The 14,575-nt window shown below is 49.4% G+C and overlaps 1 protein-coding gene and 1 non-coding gene across 2 annotated transcripts; both read left to right on the top strand.

Moving 5' to 3' along the window:
* Positions 1–5,230: 5,230 nt before the first annotated feature.
* Positions 5,231–14,150, top strand: ppib (peptidylprolyl isomerase B (cyclophilin B)). Its single transcript, XM_041178444.1, has 5 exons — positions 5,231–5,375; positions 8,376–8,489; positions 8,693–8,786; positions 10,497–10,681; positions 13,831–14,150. Exons 1-5 carry the CDS (start codon positions 5,244–5,246, stop codon positions 13,951–13,953), a joined length of 648 nt encoding a protein of 215 aa, XP_041034378.1. The 5' UTR covers positions 5,231–5,243; the 3' UTR covers positions 13,954–14,150.
* Positions 8,920–9,062, top strand: LOC121272166. The gene has a single exon (XR_005941858.1). It is a non-coding gene; the product is annotated as a small nucleolar RNA SNORA79 (small nucleolar RNA).
* Positions 14,151–14,575: the final 425 nt, after the last annotated feature.

Below are 14,575 nucleotides of genomic sequence, written 5' to 3'. Positions count from 1 at the left end.
CATTTATTTCATGATCAAGGATGCAAATATGTCCAGTGATGCTAACCAGTCACAGAGCTTCAAGCAAACTGCTGGACACCAGCAGGTTTCATTCTGGGGCCACCCTGGCACAGAGATCAGAAGTGTACACTCCTTTGCATTTGTTCCTGTGATGTGGGCAGCACGGGGGAGAAAAGAATTTGTGCCCATCACCAATTGCATTGAGAAGATGATAGAGAGCAGGCTTCTTGAACTGCTGCTGTCCGTGTGATCTGATGCTCCCACACCTCAGGGAGGGAGTTTCAGGATTTTGACCCAGTAACAATGAAGGAATGGCAATGTATCTTCAAGTCAGTACGGTGTGTGTAACTTGGAGGGGACTCGGAGGCGATGGTGTTTCCACAATATTGCTGATCTTTACATCAAGTTTCACAGCACAAATAAACAGGCCAGTCAGACCAACTGGTCTTTCCCAGTGTTTATGGTCTACACAAGCCTCCTTGCTCATTGCCTCTTCATCATCGTCGGTTGTCCCTTGATTCTAGGATGACGTCTACTCAGGATCCTGAGTCTCTGCCATGGCTTTTCATGTGACTGAAGAGGTCGATTCTCAACCCTCAGATCATTAGGCACAAAGGGCAGGATGTCCCACGAGGAAGTGGGATCCAGAGTGCAGGATTTGCTTCCTTTTCTTGCCGTCTCTGCCACTGCTCTACCTCATCATTAAAACATTAGGACTCAAAGCGTGATGCAGCTTGATTGTCAAGTTGTTGTCACTCTGAAGAATTGGTAGCAAGCTCCTCCCGCTTATTAAGGTGAATGCTATTCCACTTTAGAGTACCTTTGAAGCATTTCCTCCCTAAAACACTGGCCAGTTGAGAGTTGAAAGAACAGGACTTGGCGGGGGAAATGTTTTTATGGCCATCAAGACACAGAGTCCAGCCCATTGCAGGAGTTTTGCCTGAATGCTTGTGAAGCTGATTTCACGAAGGACACTAGCATTTGTTCGACAATCCTCCCACTGAATCTAGAGGATGCAGCAGAGGCACTACTGATGGAATTTCTCTAACATTCTTATGTATTGCTGCTACACAGTCCAGGTCTCACTGCAGTACAGGAATGTGGTGATGACAACTGCTCTGTACACTAGGACTGTCGCTGACGTGCGGAGGTCTTTGTTGTCAAACACTGGCTGCTGTGATTTGTAGAAAACTGAGCTGGTACGGCTGGTATTGGATCTCCTTGATTATGGTGACCTTTTGAGACAGGTGGCTGCCAAGGTATGGGAAGTGCTCTCCTTCAACATGTGGTTGAATACTAGAGGTGGAATATCTCACCCTATCAATATATCCATCTATCCCATTCTCCTTCATGTGGTTATCTAGTTTCTCCTTAAATATTTGTGGTGTTCTTGGTGGTGGAGGTCGTTGGGGAGAGATAACATGTTGAAGTAACCTTGATGACTAGATCAAACATACTGTGGCTACAAGGTGACATGACAGAATGTAATTGCCTTGTATATTTGCAAAGATAATTGGAGTCAAGAGATTAGACATGTTTCTGGAGAGAGAAGTGATTGATTTATGGGAAAAGAAAGAGTTTATCATTTTCCTCCTAAAAAAACTTATTATTTAATTACTTGTACTGTTGGCTGAATTCTTTCAAAAATATGATTATATAATATAACCATTTAGAATGATAGTATCAATTAGGTTAGAAGGAGGCCACTCAGCCCTTTGTGTATGTGCTGGCTCTTTGATCTATCCAATTAGTCCAATTTCCCCGCAAATTTCTCCTTTTCAAGTATTTATCCAATTCCCTTTTAAAAATTATTATTGAATGTGCTTCCACTGCCCTTTCAGGTAGCGCATTCCATATAACAACTGGATGTGTTTTTTTTAAATTCATTTTCCTTTTTGGTTCTTTTGGCAATTATTTTAAGTCGGTGTTGTCTGGTTACCACCCCTCCTGCCACTGGAAACTGTTTCTTCCTATTCATTCTCAAAATCCGTCATTATATAGAAATAAATCCACCAATTTTACCTCAAAGGACTGACTCTAAGCCCTCCCGGTATTAATGCAGTGTTTGTTGTGCCACTGAACCATCATAAGAACATAAGAAATAGGAGGAGTAGGCCATTCGGCCCCTCAAGCATGTCCTGCCATTCAATAAGATCATGGCTGATCTGCCCCAGGCCTCAACTCCTCTTTCATGCCAGGTCCTCATAGCCCTCAACTCCACTGTATTTCAAAAATCTATCTACCTCCTCTTTAAATACTTCCAGTGATATAACCTCCACAAATCTCTGGGGTAGAGAATTCCAGACACTCACTACCCTCTGAGAGAAAAATATTCCTTCGCATCTCAGTCTTAAATGAGTGTCTCCTAGTTCAAGATTCCCCCACTAGTGGAAATATCTTCTCAAGCCCCCTCAGAATCTTGTACGTTTCAATAAGATCATCTCTCATTCTTCTAAACTCTAATGAATAAAGGCCTAACCTATTTAGCCATTCCTGATAAGTCAACCCCTTCATCCCAGGAATCAGCCTAGTGAATCTCTTTTGAACTGCCGCCAATGTCAGTATACCCTTTCTTAAATAGAGGGACCAAAACAGTACACAATACTCCAGGTGTGGTCTCACCAACACCCTGTACAGTTATAACAAGACTTCCCAGGCCAAAATTCCACTTGCTGCACCTGCATGCTAACTTTTTGTGTTTCATGCACAAGAACACCTAGATCCCTCTGTGCTGCACTTTTTGGAGTGTCACTCCATTTTATTAATAGTCTGCCTTTTGATTCTTCCTACCAAAGTGCATGACCTCACACTTTCCTACATTAAACTCCATTTGCCAAGTTTTTGCCCACTCATTCAACCTGTCTATATCCTCTTGCAGATTCCTTGTCCTCATCACAACTTGCCCTCCCACCTATATTTTTTCGTCAGAAAATTTGGATACATTACATTCTTCCCCCTCCTCCAAGTCACTAATATAGTTAGTAAATAATTGAGGCCCTCAGATTGATCCTGGTTGCACTAGTTACATCTTTCCAACCTGAAAAAGACCTATTAATCCCGACTCTCTGTCTTTTGTATGTTAACCAATCCTCAATCCATGCTAATACATTACCTCCAATACCTTGAGCTCCTATCTTGTGCAATAATCTTATATGTGGCACATTATCGAATGCCTCCTCAAAATCCAAATGCATTACATCTACCTGTTCCCCTTTATCAACTCTGCTTTTTATATCCTCAAAGAACTCTAGCAAGTTTGTCAAACATGATTTCCCTTTCACAAAACCATGTTGACTCTGAATGCATTAAGCTTTTCTAAATGTCCTGCTGTTTCTTCCTTAATAATGGACTCTAGCATTTTCCCAACGACAGATGTTAGGCTGACCGGCCTATAGTTTCCTGCTTATTGTCTCCCTCCCTTCTTGAACAGGGGCATCACATTAGCAGTTTCCCAATCTGCTGGGACCCTCCCAGAATCCAGTGAGTTCTGGAATATTTTGACCAATGCCTCAACTATCTCTGCAGCCACTTTGTTTAAAACCCTTGGATGCAGGTCATCAGGTCCTGGCGACTTGTCTGCCTTTAGTACCATTAGTTTGTCAAATACTTGTCCCCCGTGATAGAGACTGTTACAAGATCTTTCCTCCCATTAGCTCTGTGCTTATCTGATATCTTTGGGGTGTTTATAGTGTCGTCCACCGTGAAGACCGATGCAAAATGTTGGTTTAAATTATCTGCCATTTCCCTGTTCCCCGTTATCAATTCTCCAGTCGCATCCTCCAAGGGTCCCACGCTCACTTTAGCCAATTCCTTTCTTTTTATATACCCAGAGAAGCTTTTGCTTGTTTGTTTTTATATTTCTTGCCAATTTACTTTCATTATCAATTTTCTCCCTCTTTATCAGCTTTTTAGTCATCTGCTGTTGATTCCTAAAAATTTCCCCATCCTCCGGCCTCCCACTAGTCTTTCCTGCCTTGTAGTCCTTAGTTCTTGATTGGTGCACTCCTTGACCGCCTATGTTAACAACAGGTGGCTCATCCTCCTCACTGAGTCCTTCTTTTTGACTGGGATAATTTTTTTGCTGAGGGTTATGAAATATCTGCTTAAATGCCTGCCACTGCTCATCCACCGACCTTCCCCTTAGTCTGTTTTCCCAGCTGGCTTTAGACAACTCTTTCTTCATGCCCCTGTAATTGTCCTTATTTACGTTGAGGAGACAGGTTTGAGACCAGAGTTGCTCACCCTCAGACTGAATTTGAAATTCTGCCATGTTGTGATCGCTACCCCCTAATGGACCTTCAGCTATGATATCTCTTGTTAATCCCACCTCATTACCAGATCTAAAATAGCGTGTTCCTGGGTAGGTTCTGCAACGTATTGCTCTAACAATCCCTGATGCGCTCTACACATTCGTCTTCCATGTTACCCCTGGCGACAGGTTAAACCCTCCTAACTGCAGATTTGCCTCAACTCAGCCATGGGAGACTTTCCATTGTCCTCGGTTCCCCTTGGTCCAGCCAGGGCTTGACCACCCAAATCTGCCCAGCAACAGCAGAAACGCGTTCATTGGTCCAAAAAAAAAAATCATCAAGGGGAGGCGACGTGGTTCTCGGCAGGGGCGGGTCTACTGGTGTCCACACCTGGATTTCTATTGGTTGGTTCTAACATTGTTTCATTTCTGATTGGTCAATAGCGTCGGCCGATTGACCAATTACGGGTGAGTAACGTGGCACGTTCGCGCCTTTTGAATGTACCACTAAGGGAAAGGGGTGATCTATAAATCACTGCTAATATATCACGAAAAGGTTTAAAGTAATTCAAGAGAATTGTTAAAATCTAGTTATTTTCCAGTATTATTTCTTCCAATTTCCAGTTAATATCAGACCATTTCCTGATATTTTATGTTAGAAAGTTCTTGATTCCTCTCCCTGCAGAATGGACTATCTTAGCTGCGACTCATATGAATAACTGTGGCTTCGAATATACCATTATTAGGAGAGGGGTTCACTAAATTATCAACAACTGGAATTGGAGGTGATGTAAAGCTGATATTGTAAGAGGCAGATTGTGCAAGATACAATAAATTATTATTGTTGTGGTAGTTGGTGCGTGTTGATTCAGGCTCTGGGTGCGGTTGCTCAGCTTAGTGATGAGTTCTTTCCCCTCTCCAAAGCACTGATGGGCGCTTCCAGCCGCCATGTTGCGGGGCGGCTCCGCCCCTCGCCCCGCCCCCAGGTGCCCGGATGCGCCTCTCCGCCTGGAAGATGAAGCTGCTCCTTGTTGCCGCGCTGCTGACCGCTGCCCTCACCTTCCTCCTGCTCCCCGGGGCCTCACAGGCAGAGGAGAAGAAAAAGGGGCCGAAAGTGACCGTCAAGGTAACGGGGCGGAATCAGGACAGACTTCACACAAAGACCCAGAGAAATGTGGATCTCTGTCCTGATGGGGATGGGGGACTGGGGAGGGGGAGGGGGATGGGGGGGGAGGGGAGGGGGATGGGGGGGGGGAGGGGGAGGGGGATGGGGACAGAGGAGAGGGGGGGTGGGAGGGGGACAGAGGAGAGGGGGGGTGGGAGGGGGACAGAGGAGAGGGGGGTGGGAGGGGGACAGAGGAGGGGGGGGACAGAGGAGAGGGGGGTGGGAGGGGGACAGAGGAGAGGGGGGTGGGAGGGGGACAGAGGAGGGGGGGGGACAGAGGAGAGGGGGGTGGGAGGGGGACAGAGGAGAGGGGGGTGGGAGGGGGACAGAGGGGGGGTGGGAGGGGGACAGAGGAGGGGGGGGTGGGAGGGGGGACAGAGGAGGGGGGGGGACAGAGGAGAGGGGGGTGGGAGGGGGACAGAGGAGGGGGGGGTGGGAGGGGGACAGAGGAGGGGGGGGGACAGAGGAGAGGGGGGTGGGAGGGGGACAGAGGGGGGTGGGAGGGGGACAGAGGAGGGGGGGGTGGGAGGGGGACAGAGGAGGGGGGGGTGGGAGGGGGACAGAGGGGGGGGTGGGAGGGGGACAGAGGAGAGGGGGGTGGGAGGGGGACAGAGGAGGGGGGGGGGACAGAGGAGAGGGGGGTGGGAGGGGGACAGAGGAGGGGGGGGGACAGAGGAGAGGGGGGTGGGAGGGGGACAGAGGAGGGGGGGGTGGGAGGGGGACAGAGGAGGGGGGGTGGGAGGGGGATGGGGACTGGGGAGGGGGATGGGAACTGGGGACGGGGTGGGAGGGGGACAGAGGAGAGGGGGGTGGGAGGGGGATGGGGACTGGGTGGGAGGGGGACAGAGGAGGGGGGGGGACAGAGGAGAGGGGGATGGGAGGGGGAGGGGGACAGAGGGGATGGGGAGGGGGGTGGGGACTGGGGAGGGGGATGGGGACGGGTGGGAGGGGGACAGAGGAGGGGGGGGACAGAGGAGAGGGGGATGGGAGGGGGAGGGGGACAGAGGGGATGGGGAGGGGGATGGGGACGGGGTGGGAGGGGGACAGAGGAGGGGGGGGGCAGAGGGGATGGGGAGGGGGTTGGGAGGGGGATGGGGACAGGGGAGGGTGATGGGGACAGGGGAGGGGGGTGGGGACGGGGGAGGGGGGTGGGGACGGGGGAGGGGGGTGGGGACGGGGGAGGGGGGTGGGGACGGGGGAGGGGGGTGGGGACGGGGGAGGGGGAGGGGGATGGGGACGGGGGAGGGGGATGGGGACGGGGGGAGGGGGACTGGGGACGGGGGAGGGGGATGGGGACGGGGGAGGGGGAGGGGGATGGGGAGGGGGATGGGGAGGGGGACTGGGGACAGGGGAGGGGGATGGGGACGGGGGAGGGGGGTGGGGACGGGGGAGGGGGACGGGGGACGGGGGATGGGGACGGGGGAGGGGGATGGGGACGGGGGAGGGGGACTGGGGACGGGGGAGGGGGATGGGGACGGGGGGAGGGGGAGGGGGAGGGGGACGGGGGAGGGGGACTGGGGACGGGGGAGGGGGATGGGGACGGGGGAGGGGGACTGGGGACGGGGGAGGGGGATGGGGACGGGGGAGGGGGAGGGGGAGGGGGACGGGGGAGGGGGACTGGGGACAGGGGAGGGGGATGGGGACGGGGGGGTGGGAGGGGGAGGAAATGGAGGGGATGGGTATGTGGACGGAGGATGGTGTGGAAGGGGGCAGGTGGGGGGGGGGGAAGCGGATGGTGTGGGGGGTGGCAGAGGGTGGGGAGGGAGGACCAGGAGGGCATGGCTGGAGGGTGGGGTGGTTAGGGTTGGGCGGGGCGAGGTGTGGGGGAACAAAGGAAGGAGGTGTGGGGAAGGGAGAATGGGGGAGGTGGGGAAAAGGGGATAGAGGTAGGAGGGGTGGAGAGGATGGAGAAGGCGTGGGGGAGGAGGAGAGCTGGGATGGAGGGGGGTGGGCACTTCAAGGGTTTAAAATTGAAAATGGGGTGGTATTGGATAGGCTGTCTGTACTTGAAGTTGATAAAGCAGGAGAACTGGATTTGATGCATCCAAGTATACAGAGAGGAGTGGGAATTGTAGAGTCACTGGCCATAATTATCCAGTCTTTCTCAGACTCAGAGGTGGTGCCAGAGGACTAGAGAACTGCAAAGTTTAACCCCAGCACTGGGGAAGATCCTAGAAATAATAATCCAGGGCAAAATTAATAGTCACCTGGGCACATGTGGGTTAATGAAGGAAAGCCGGCATGGGTTTAAGGGCAGATTGTGGTTAATTTGCGTGTATTTTTTATAGAAGTAACAGAGAGGGTTGTTGAGGCCAATGCCGGCACATGGACTTCTGAAGGGCATTTGATACAGTGGCACATAACAGACTTGAGAAAAATGATAGCTCATGGAATAAATGGGGCAGTAGCAACGTGGATACTGAGTTGGCAGAGTGACCGGAAACAGGTAATGATTAATGGATGTTTTTCAGGCTAGAGGAGGGTTTGTAGTGAAGGTTGTTTAAAACTTACCGTGTGCTGCCCTGGGTGTCCTCCAAGACTTTGTCGGGACAGCAGAGTTTCCTGTACAGTTCTTGATCGATTACACTATGGAGCAATGTTTCTTTGAAATGAATTTTATCTTTCCCTGATTATCTTGTGGAGAGTGCCAGGTATTGAATTCTTATCAGGGAGATTTGGCATCCAGCAGGCTGTGTGCCTTGGAGTGAGCAGATGCTCTATACTTCCTCTCTCTGATCACCACTTACTCAGCTTGCAGCCCGTGGGCTTAAAACTAGAAATTGCTTCTCCCCTGTTGCCCCTCACTCCAGTGAAATGAGGTCTCAGGAGTTTGGAGTGAGCAGGTCAGTCAGTTGGATATAAAACAATGGTACATGGATTTCAGTGCTCAGTTGACATAATTGGCATCAGCCTTGTTCTGGTGGGTTGTGAGCTGACTCCTATCTGATTTCCCTCCTCTAGGTATATTTTGATATTAAGATTGGCGATGAGGATGCAGGCCGCATAGTATTTGGTCTTTTTGGGAAGACTGTTCCGAAGACAGTTGAAAACTTTGTTGCTTTAGCAACAGGGGAGGTGAGTTTTTCTTTTATTTGCTACATGATTACTGTCCCTCCTCCTTCGAAGTGAAATCCTATGCGACTTCCTTCACTCAGCCCACTGGGACAGCTGAATTGTCTGTGTTTTGAATTTTGCAAAGTCAGACAGGCACACTGACAGGCTCACTGGGTTAAGGCTGCAGTCATTGCCCTGTTTAACCTGTCCTGATTTCTCTGCAGAAAGGATTTGGCTACAAAAATAGCAAATTCCACCGAGTCATCAAAGAGTTTATGATCCAGGGAGGGGACTTTACCCGTGGAGATGGTACTGGTGGTAAGTGTGGTCATTTCTCCTGTCGGGTGGGGGGGTGGTAGGGGAGAGTCTGCGGTACTCTGGGGCATGTGTGCGCGCAGACGGTGGGGAAGAGTGGAAGAAACCCTTGCACTGTGCTCCTGCGTTTGCTGTACGATGACTGTTCCTCCTGCTGCCTAAGTTCTGGCTTCAGGATTTTATGTTATCGGAGATGAAACGTGACTTTCTTCACTCGAAGCGCACTGGGACAGCCGGAATTGTCCATCTGCGTTTTGAATTTTGCGGAGTCAGACATGCTTGTTCTGCGGTTAAGCTGCTGTTAACTTCCCCTGACTAATCTCTCCTGTGCTCTGCCTCGCTGAAGGGCTTTCATTGTCCTGATGTTTTCCTTCAGTGAATTTGACTTCATCTCCCAATGTCTTTGACAAGTCTACCAGAAGCAGCAGGGTTCTCCCGCCCTCACTATTACTCTGCAGCTTCTCCCGCCCTCACTATTACTCTGCAGCTTCTCCCGCCCTCGCTATTACTCTGCAGCTTCTCCCGCCCTCGCTATTACTCTGCAGCTTCTCCCGCCCTCGCTATTACTCTGCAGCTTCTCCCGCCCTCACTATTACTCTGCAGCTTCTCCCGCCCTCACTATTACTCTGCAGCTTCTCCCGCCCTCGCTATTACTCTGCAGCTTCTCCCGCCCTCGCTATTACTCTGCAGCTTCTCCCGCCCTCGCTATTACTCTGCAGCTTCTCCCGCCCTCGCTATTACTCTGCAGCTTCTCCCGCCCTCACTATTACTCTGCAGCTTCTCCCGCCCTCGCCGTTGCTCTGCAGCTTCTCCCGCCCTCGCCGTTACTCTGCAGCTTCTCCCGCCCTCGCCATTACTCTGCAGCTTCCTCGCCGTTACTCTGCAGCTTCCTCGCCGTTACTCTGCAGCTTCCTCGCCGTTACTCTGCAGCTTCCTCGCCGTTACTCTGCAGCTTCCTCGCCGTTACTCTGCAGCTTCCTCGCCGTTACTCTGCAGCTTCCTCGCCGTTACTCTGCAGCTTCCTCGCCGTTACTCTGCAGCTTCCTCGCCGTTACTCTGCAGCTTCCTCGCCGTTACTCTGCAGCTTCCTCGCCGTTACTCTGCAGCTTCCTCGCCGTTACTCTGCAGCTTCCTCGCCGTTACTCTGCAGCTTCCTCGCCGTTACTCTGCAGCTTCCTCGCCGTTACTCTGCAGCTTCCTCGCCGTTACTCTGCAGCTTCCTCGCCGTTACTCTGCAGCTTCCTCGCCGTTACTCTGCAGCTTCCTCGCCGTTACTCTGCAGCTTCCTCGCCGTTACTCTGCAGCTTCCTCGCCGTTACTCTGCAGCTTCCTCGCCGTTACTCTGCAGCTTCCTCGCCGTTACTCTGCAGCTTCCTCGCCGTTACTCTGCAGCTTCCTCGCCGTTACTCTGCAGCTTCCTCGCCGTTACTCTGCAGCTTCCTCGCCGTTACTCTGCAGCTTCCTCGCCGTTACTCTGCAGCTTCCTCGCCGTTACTCTGCAGCTTCCTCGCCGTTACTCTGCAGCTTCCTCGCCGTTACTCTGCAGCTTCCTCGCCGTTACTCTGCAGCTTCTCCCGCCCTCGCTATTGATGTGTTCTTGTGGGCTGATGCAAACGTTCAGGCTGTTTCCACTTGAGAGGGATGGACTAATTAAGTGTTCTCCCTTTCTCTCTCTCTCTCTCTCTCTCTCTCTCCCCTCCCTTCTTTCCCTAGGGAAGAGCATCTATGGTGACCGTTTCCCTGATGAAAACTTCAAGCTGAAGCACTATGGCCCGGGGTGGGTCAGTATGGCTAACGCCGGCAAAGACACCAATGGATCCCAATTCTTTATCACCACCGCCAAAACCAGCTGGCTCGACGGCAAACACGTTGTGTTTGGAAAAGTCATCGAAGGATTTGTAAGGATTCTTTTCTATTCTTGACTGGTCATTCCATGTTTATTTAACACCCTCAGAATTGGCAGGCAGGAAACAATGAGTAGGAATAAACGGGTCATTTTCCGAATGGCAGGCAGTGACTAGTGGGGTACCGCAGGGATCGGTGCTGGGACCCCAGCTATTCACACTATATATTAATGATTTAGATGAGGGAATGGAATGTAATATCTCCAAATTTGCAGATGACACAGAGCTGGGTGGGAGGGTGAGGAGGATGCAGAGATGCTTCGGTGTGATTTGTACAAACTGAGTTAAGTGGGCAAATGCATGGCAGATGTGGCATGATGTGGATAAATGTGAGGTTAAACATTTTGGTAGCAAAAAAAGGAAGGCAGATTATCTGAATGGCTATAAATTGAGAGAGGGGAATGTGCAACGAGACCTGGGTGTCCTTGTACACCAGTCGCTGAAGGTCAGCATTCAGGTGCAGCAGGTGGTAAAGAAGGCAAATGGTATGTTGGCCTTCATAGCCACAGGATTCGAGTACAGGAACAGGGATGTCTTGCTGCAATTGTACAGGGTCTTGGTGAGATCACACCTGGAATATTGTGTGCAGTTTTGATGTCCTTATCTGAGGAAGGATATTCTTGCTATAGAGGGAGTGCAGCGAAGGTTTACCCGACTGATTCATGGGATGACGGGACTGACATATGAGGAGAGATTGAGTCAATTAGGATTATATTCACTGGAGTTCAGAAGAGTGAGGGGGGGGTGCGGTCTCATAGAAACCTATAAAATTCTAACAGGACTAGACGGTAGATGCAGGAAGGATGTTCCCGATGGTGGGAGAGTCCAAAACCAGGGGTCACAGACTGAGGTTATGGGGTAGACCATTTAGGACTGAGATGAGGAGAAATTTCTTCACCCAGAGAGTGGTGAGCCTGTGGAATTCAACACCACAGAAAGTAGTTGAGACCAAAACATTGTATGTTTTCAAGAAAGAATTAGATATAGCTCTTGGGGCGAAAGGGATCAAAGGGTATGGGGAGAAAGCAGGAGCAGGCTATTGAGTTGGATGATCAGCCATGATCATAATGAATGGCGGAGCAGGCTCGAAGGGCCAAAGGGCCTCCTCCTGCTCCTAGTTTCTAGAATGAGACTGAAAGCTGCAGGTGGCTGGAGACTGCCCCACTAACCTGATCTACAATTCAATACCATGCTGGCTGGGCAGCTTCTTAACTGTTTCCCAGCCACAGCTCCGTGTCCCTGGAGAAGAGTCATGGACTCGAAATGTTAACACTGTTTCTCTCCCTACAGATGCTGTCAGACCTGCTGAGTTTTTCCAGCACTTTCTGTTTTTATTTCCAATTTCCAGCATCTGCAGTGTTTTGCTTTTACCTCCGTTATCCGTGGATACTGATGGCGACACGTCTGGTGCACTGTGGGTTTGCTATTCCTCCTCCTCCCTGACACAGTGCCATGTGTTGTGGGAATGCCCCTTTCTTCCACAGGTTTCACACTGGAGGTGGGTGGGCAGGATGCCTGAAAAACGTATAGAGTGGGGGCAGGGTCACAGGCTCTGGTTCCTGCTGAAAAGAATACGTGAGGTGGGATGTGTTGTCATGACAGCAGCACAGTACAATCCCAGTGTGAGCTGCTGCCCTCAGGAACGGGGTCCTGCTGTTTACTCCCCCGCCCCTTCGCGTACCACAGCTCCTCCATCTTAGGAGTTACTGATCCCTTTCCCTGAGAGGTGGGATACAAACAAAATACTGCAGATGCTGGAAATCTGAAATAAAAACAAAATACTGGGAATACTCAGGACTGGCAGCAACTACGGAGAGAGAAAGGGAGTTAATAGTTTGAGTTGAATATGACTTCAGAACTGAAGATAGGTAGAAATGTGATGGGTTTTTAACCATTGACAGGTGCGTGGTGTAAGATTAAAAGGGTTCTGGGATAGGGTAGAGGGTGGGAGAGATTAAATCACAAAGATGTTACGGAGCACAATGCAAAAGGAGTGGGAATGGTTGTAATAAAGAAACAAAGCATTTGTCCAGAGTGAGTGTGAACAGCGGAATGAGTGTCATGAAAAGATATTATGTCTATAATGTTATTGGAAATTATTTTTAAAACAGAATTGCAGTTGGGTCTGTGTTTGTGTGTCTTAATTGGATTAAAGCCAGATAGTCTGGGTGCTTTGTATAGTAGTTTTGAGATGTTAATTAGATAAACATAAGGAGGATAGAAGGTAAAAGTGTCAATTTGCATTGGTTGAATAAAGCATTCAAGAGTGGGTGTAAAATCTTGCTAGAAGACACCAAGCAATGTTTGTTCTTTTCAGCTTACTAATAAGTTGGTGGAATGAAAGGATATTAGAAGATGTACATTAAAAGCCTGGTGATAGAATGGAAAATTTACATTCAAAGGAAAAGCTAGGTATAAACAAAGTGTTTGTGTATAAGGCAGAGGCATATAAGGTCTAACCAGCCTGTAAGCCTTCCAATGTTTGCAAAGGAACCTTATTTTGAATTTAAGGTCAAATGTGCTTTGCCCGGTGTCTGTTTAAAATCTATGGGTTATTGTTGCCTTTAGTGGAGATTTACCTGGGAGTGATTAATTTGGGGATTTATTTAAAAGTTATTACAGTAGTAACATGTAGATATGTTTAATTTGTTGTAAATTAATAAATGTTTAATTTAGTGTTATATAAAAAAACCTCAAGATTCAGTGGTCTAATTCCTGAATTCACAGCTGCATCTCAAACATACCAGTTGAAAATATAGGTTATGACAGTTGTTCAAGCTTCCCTCTGGGGTTTAAACAACTTAGCCTTTACTAACTGCTGTGTTGAGGCCAGAATTATAGTGTAGAGATTTGTGTTATAGGACTGAGGCTGTGGAGGGGTTCAGACTCAGGGATGAGGTGATGCTAAGCTGGGAGGCGGTGCGGTGAATAGGACTTGGTATGAGTAAGGATAGAGGGCAGTAGAGCTTTCAATGAGGTGATCGTTATGGAAGGCTGCCAGGAGTGTTGGAATATTTGCATCTAGCACTAACGGGTATGCACAAGTCACACCATATGTAGCGAGGAGCTCCTGACTGTCATGTTGAATAGATTTCCTTGTGTGAGTTCAAGAATTTAATACTGTTTATTTTTCCTTGCTACAGGATGTTGTAAAAAAAGTTGAGGCTTCAAAGACAGACAGCAGAGATAAACCACTGAAAGATGTGGTCATCGCAGAGTGTGGCAAGATTGAGGTGGAAAAACCTTATGCCATTGCCAAAGAGTGAACTGTCTGTGATGGGCAGTGAGCTGCAGACACAGGGCTTTCTGCCCAGACACTTTCAGCCCCAGCAACCAAACTGTTAACGTTAAACTGATCCTGGGCTTCCAGGCTGTGTAGATATCTGAACATTCCGGAATCTGGTTCTTACCAGCTTTGTAAAAAATGTACACAGCGACAATAAACATGATGGGTTTTCTAGTAGTCTGTTTTATTGTGTAATGTGTGTGTACCTCCAGCCTATGGGAGATGGAGGAAGTCCAAGTGTGACCCCTCCTCATAACTACAATCAGAATATACAGTCCCTTCAGAAAACTGGATTCTGTTTTAAAAACACAAAATGCTGGAAAAACTCAGCAGGTCTGGCAACAGCTGTGGAGAGAGAAACAGTTAATGTTTTGAGTCCATATGACTCTTCAGAGCTGTGTTCACATTCTTCCACTCATGTTGTGGATAACCTTCATTTATTACACTTTAAACTGCTACAGGGTGTTTGGGAATACACTGGGGTCTGCATATAAACAATACCCTACGCGTGTAACCACCCCCCCCCCACAACCGGCGTGATTAGCTAACTGTCACTGAGCTGGGAATACACAGGTTTATGAATTTCATTGGGATCGATGGGA

The sequence above is a fragment of the Carcharodon carcharias genome, chromosome 32 (genome assembly GCF_017639515.1).
Source record: "Carcharodon carcharias isolate sCarCar2 chromosome 32, sCarCar2.pri, whole genome shotgun sequence".
Classification (NCBI taxonomy): Eukaryota; Metazoa; Chordata; class Chondrichthyes; order Lamniformes; family Lamnidae; genus Carcharodon; species Carcharodon carcharias.
This window is presented reverse-complemented; position numbering and strand designations above follow the sequence as displayed.

Bases quoted from the DNA above. Each gene is read 5' to 3' on its own strand.
- ppib (XM_041178444.1), top strand. From the start codon at position 5,244: ATGCGCCTCTCCGCCTGGAAGATGAAGCTGCTCCTTGTTGCCGCGCTG. The intron at 8,490-8,692 runs GTGAGTTTTTCT...ATTTCTCTGCAG, and splicing joins TTGCTTTAGCAACAGGGGAG to AAAGGATTTGGCTACAAAAA. The intron at 10,682-13,830 runs GTAAGGATTCTT...TCCTTGCTACAG, and splicing joins GAAAAGTCATCGAAGGATTT to GATGTTGTAAAAAAAGTTGA.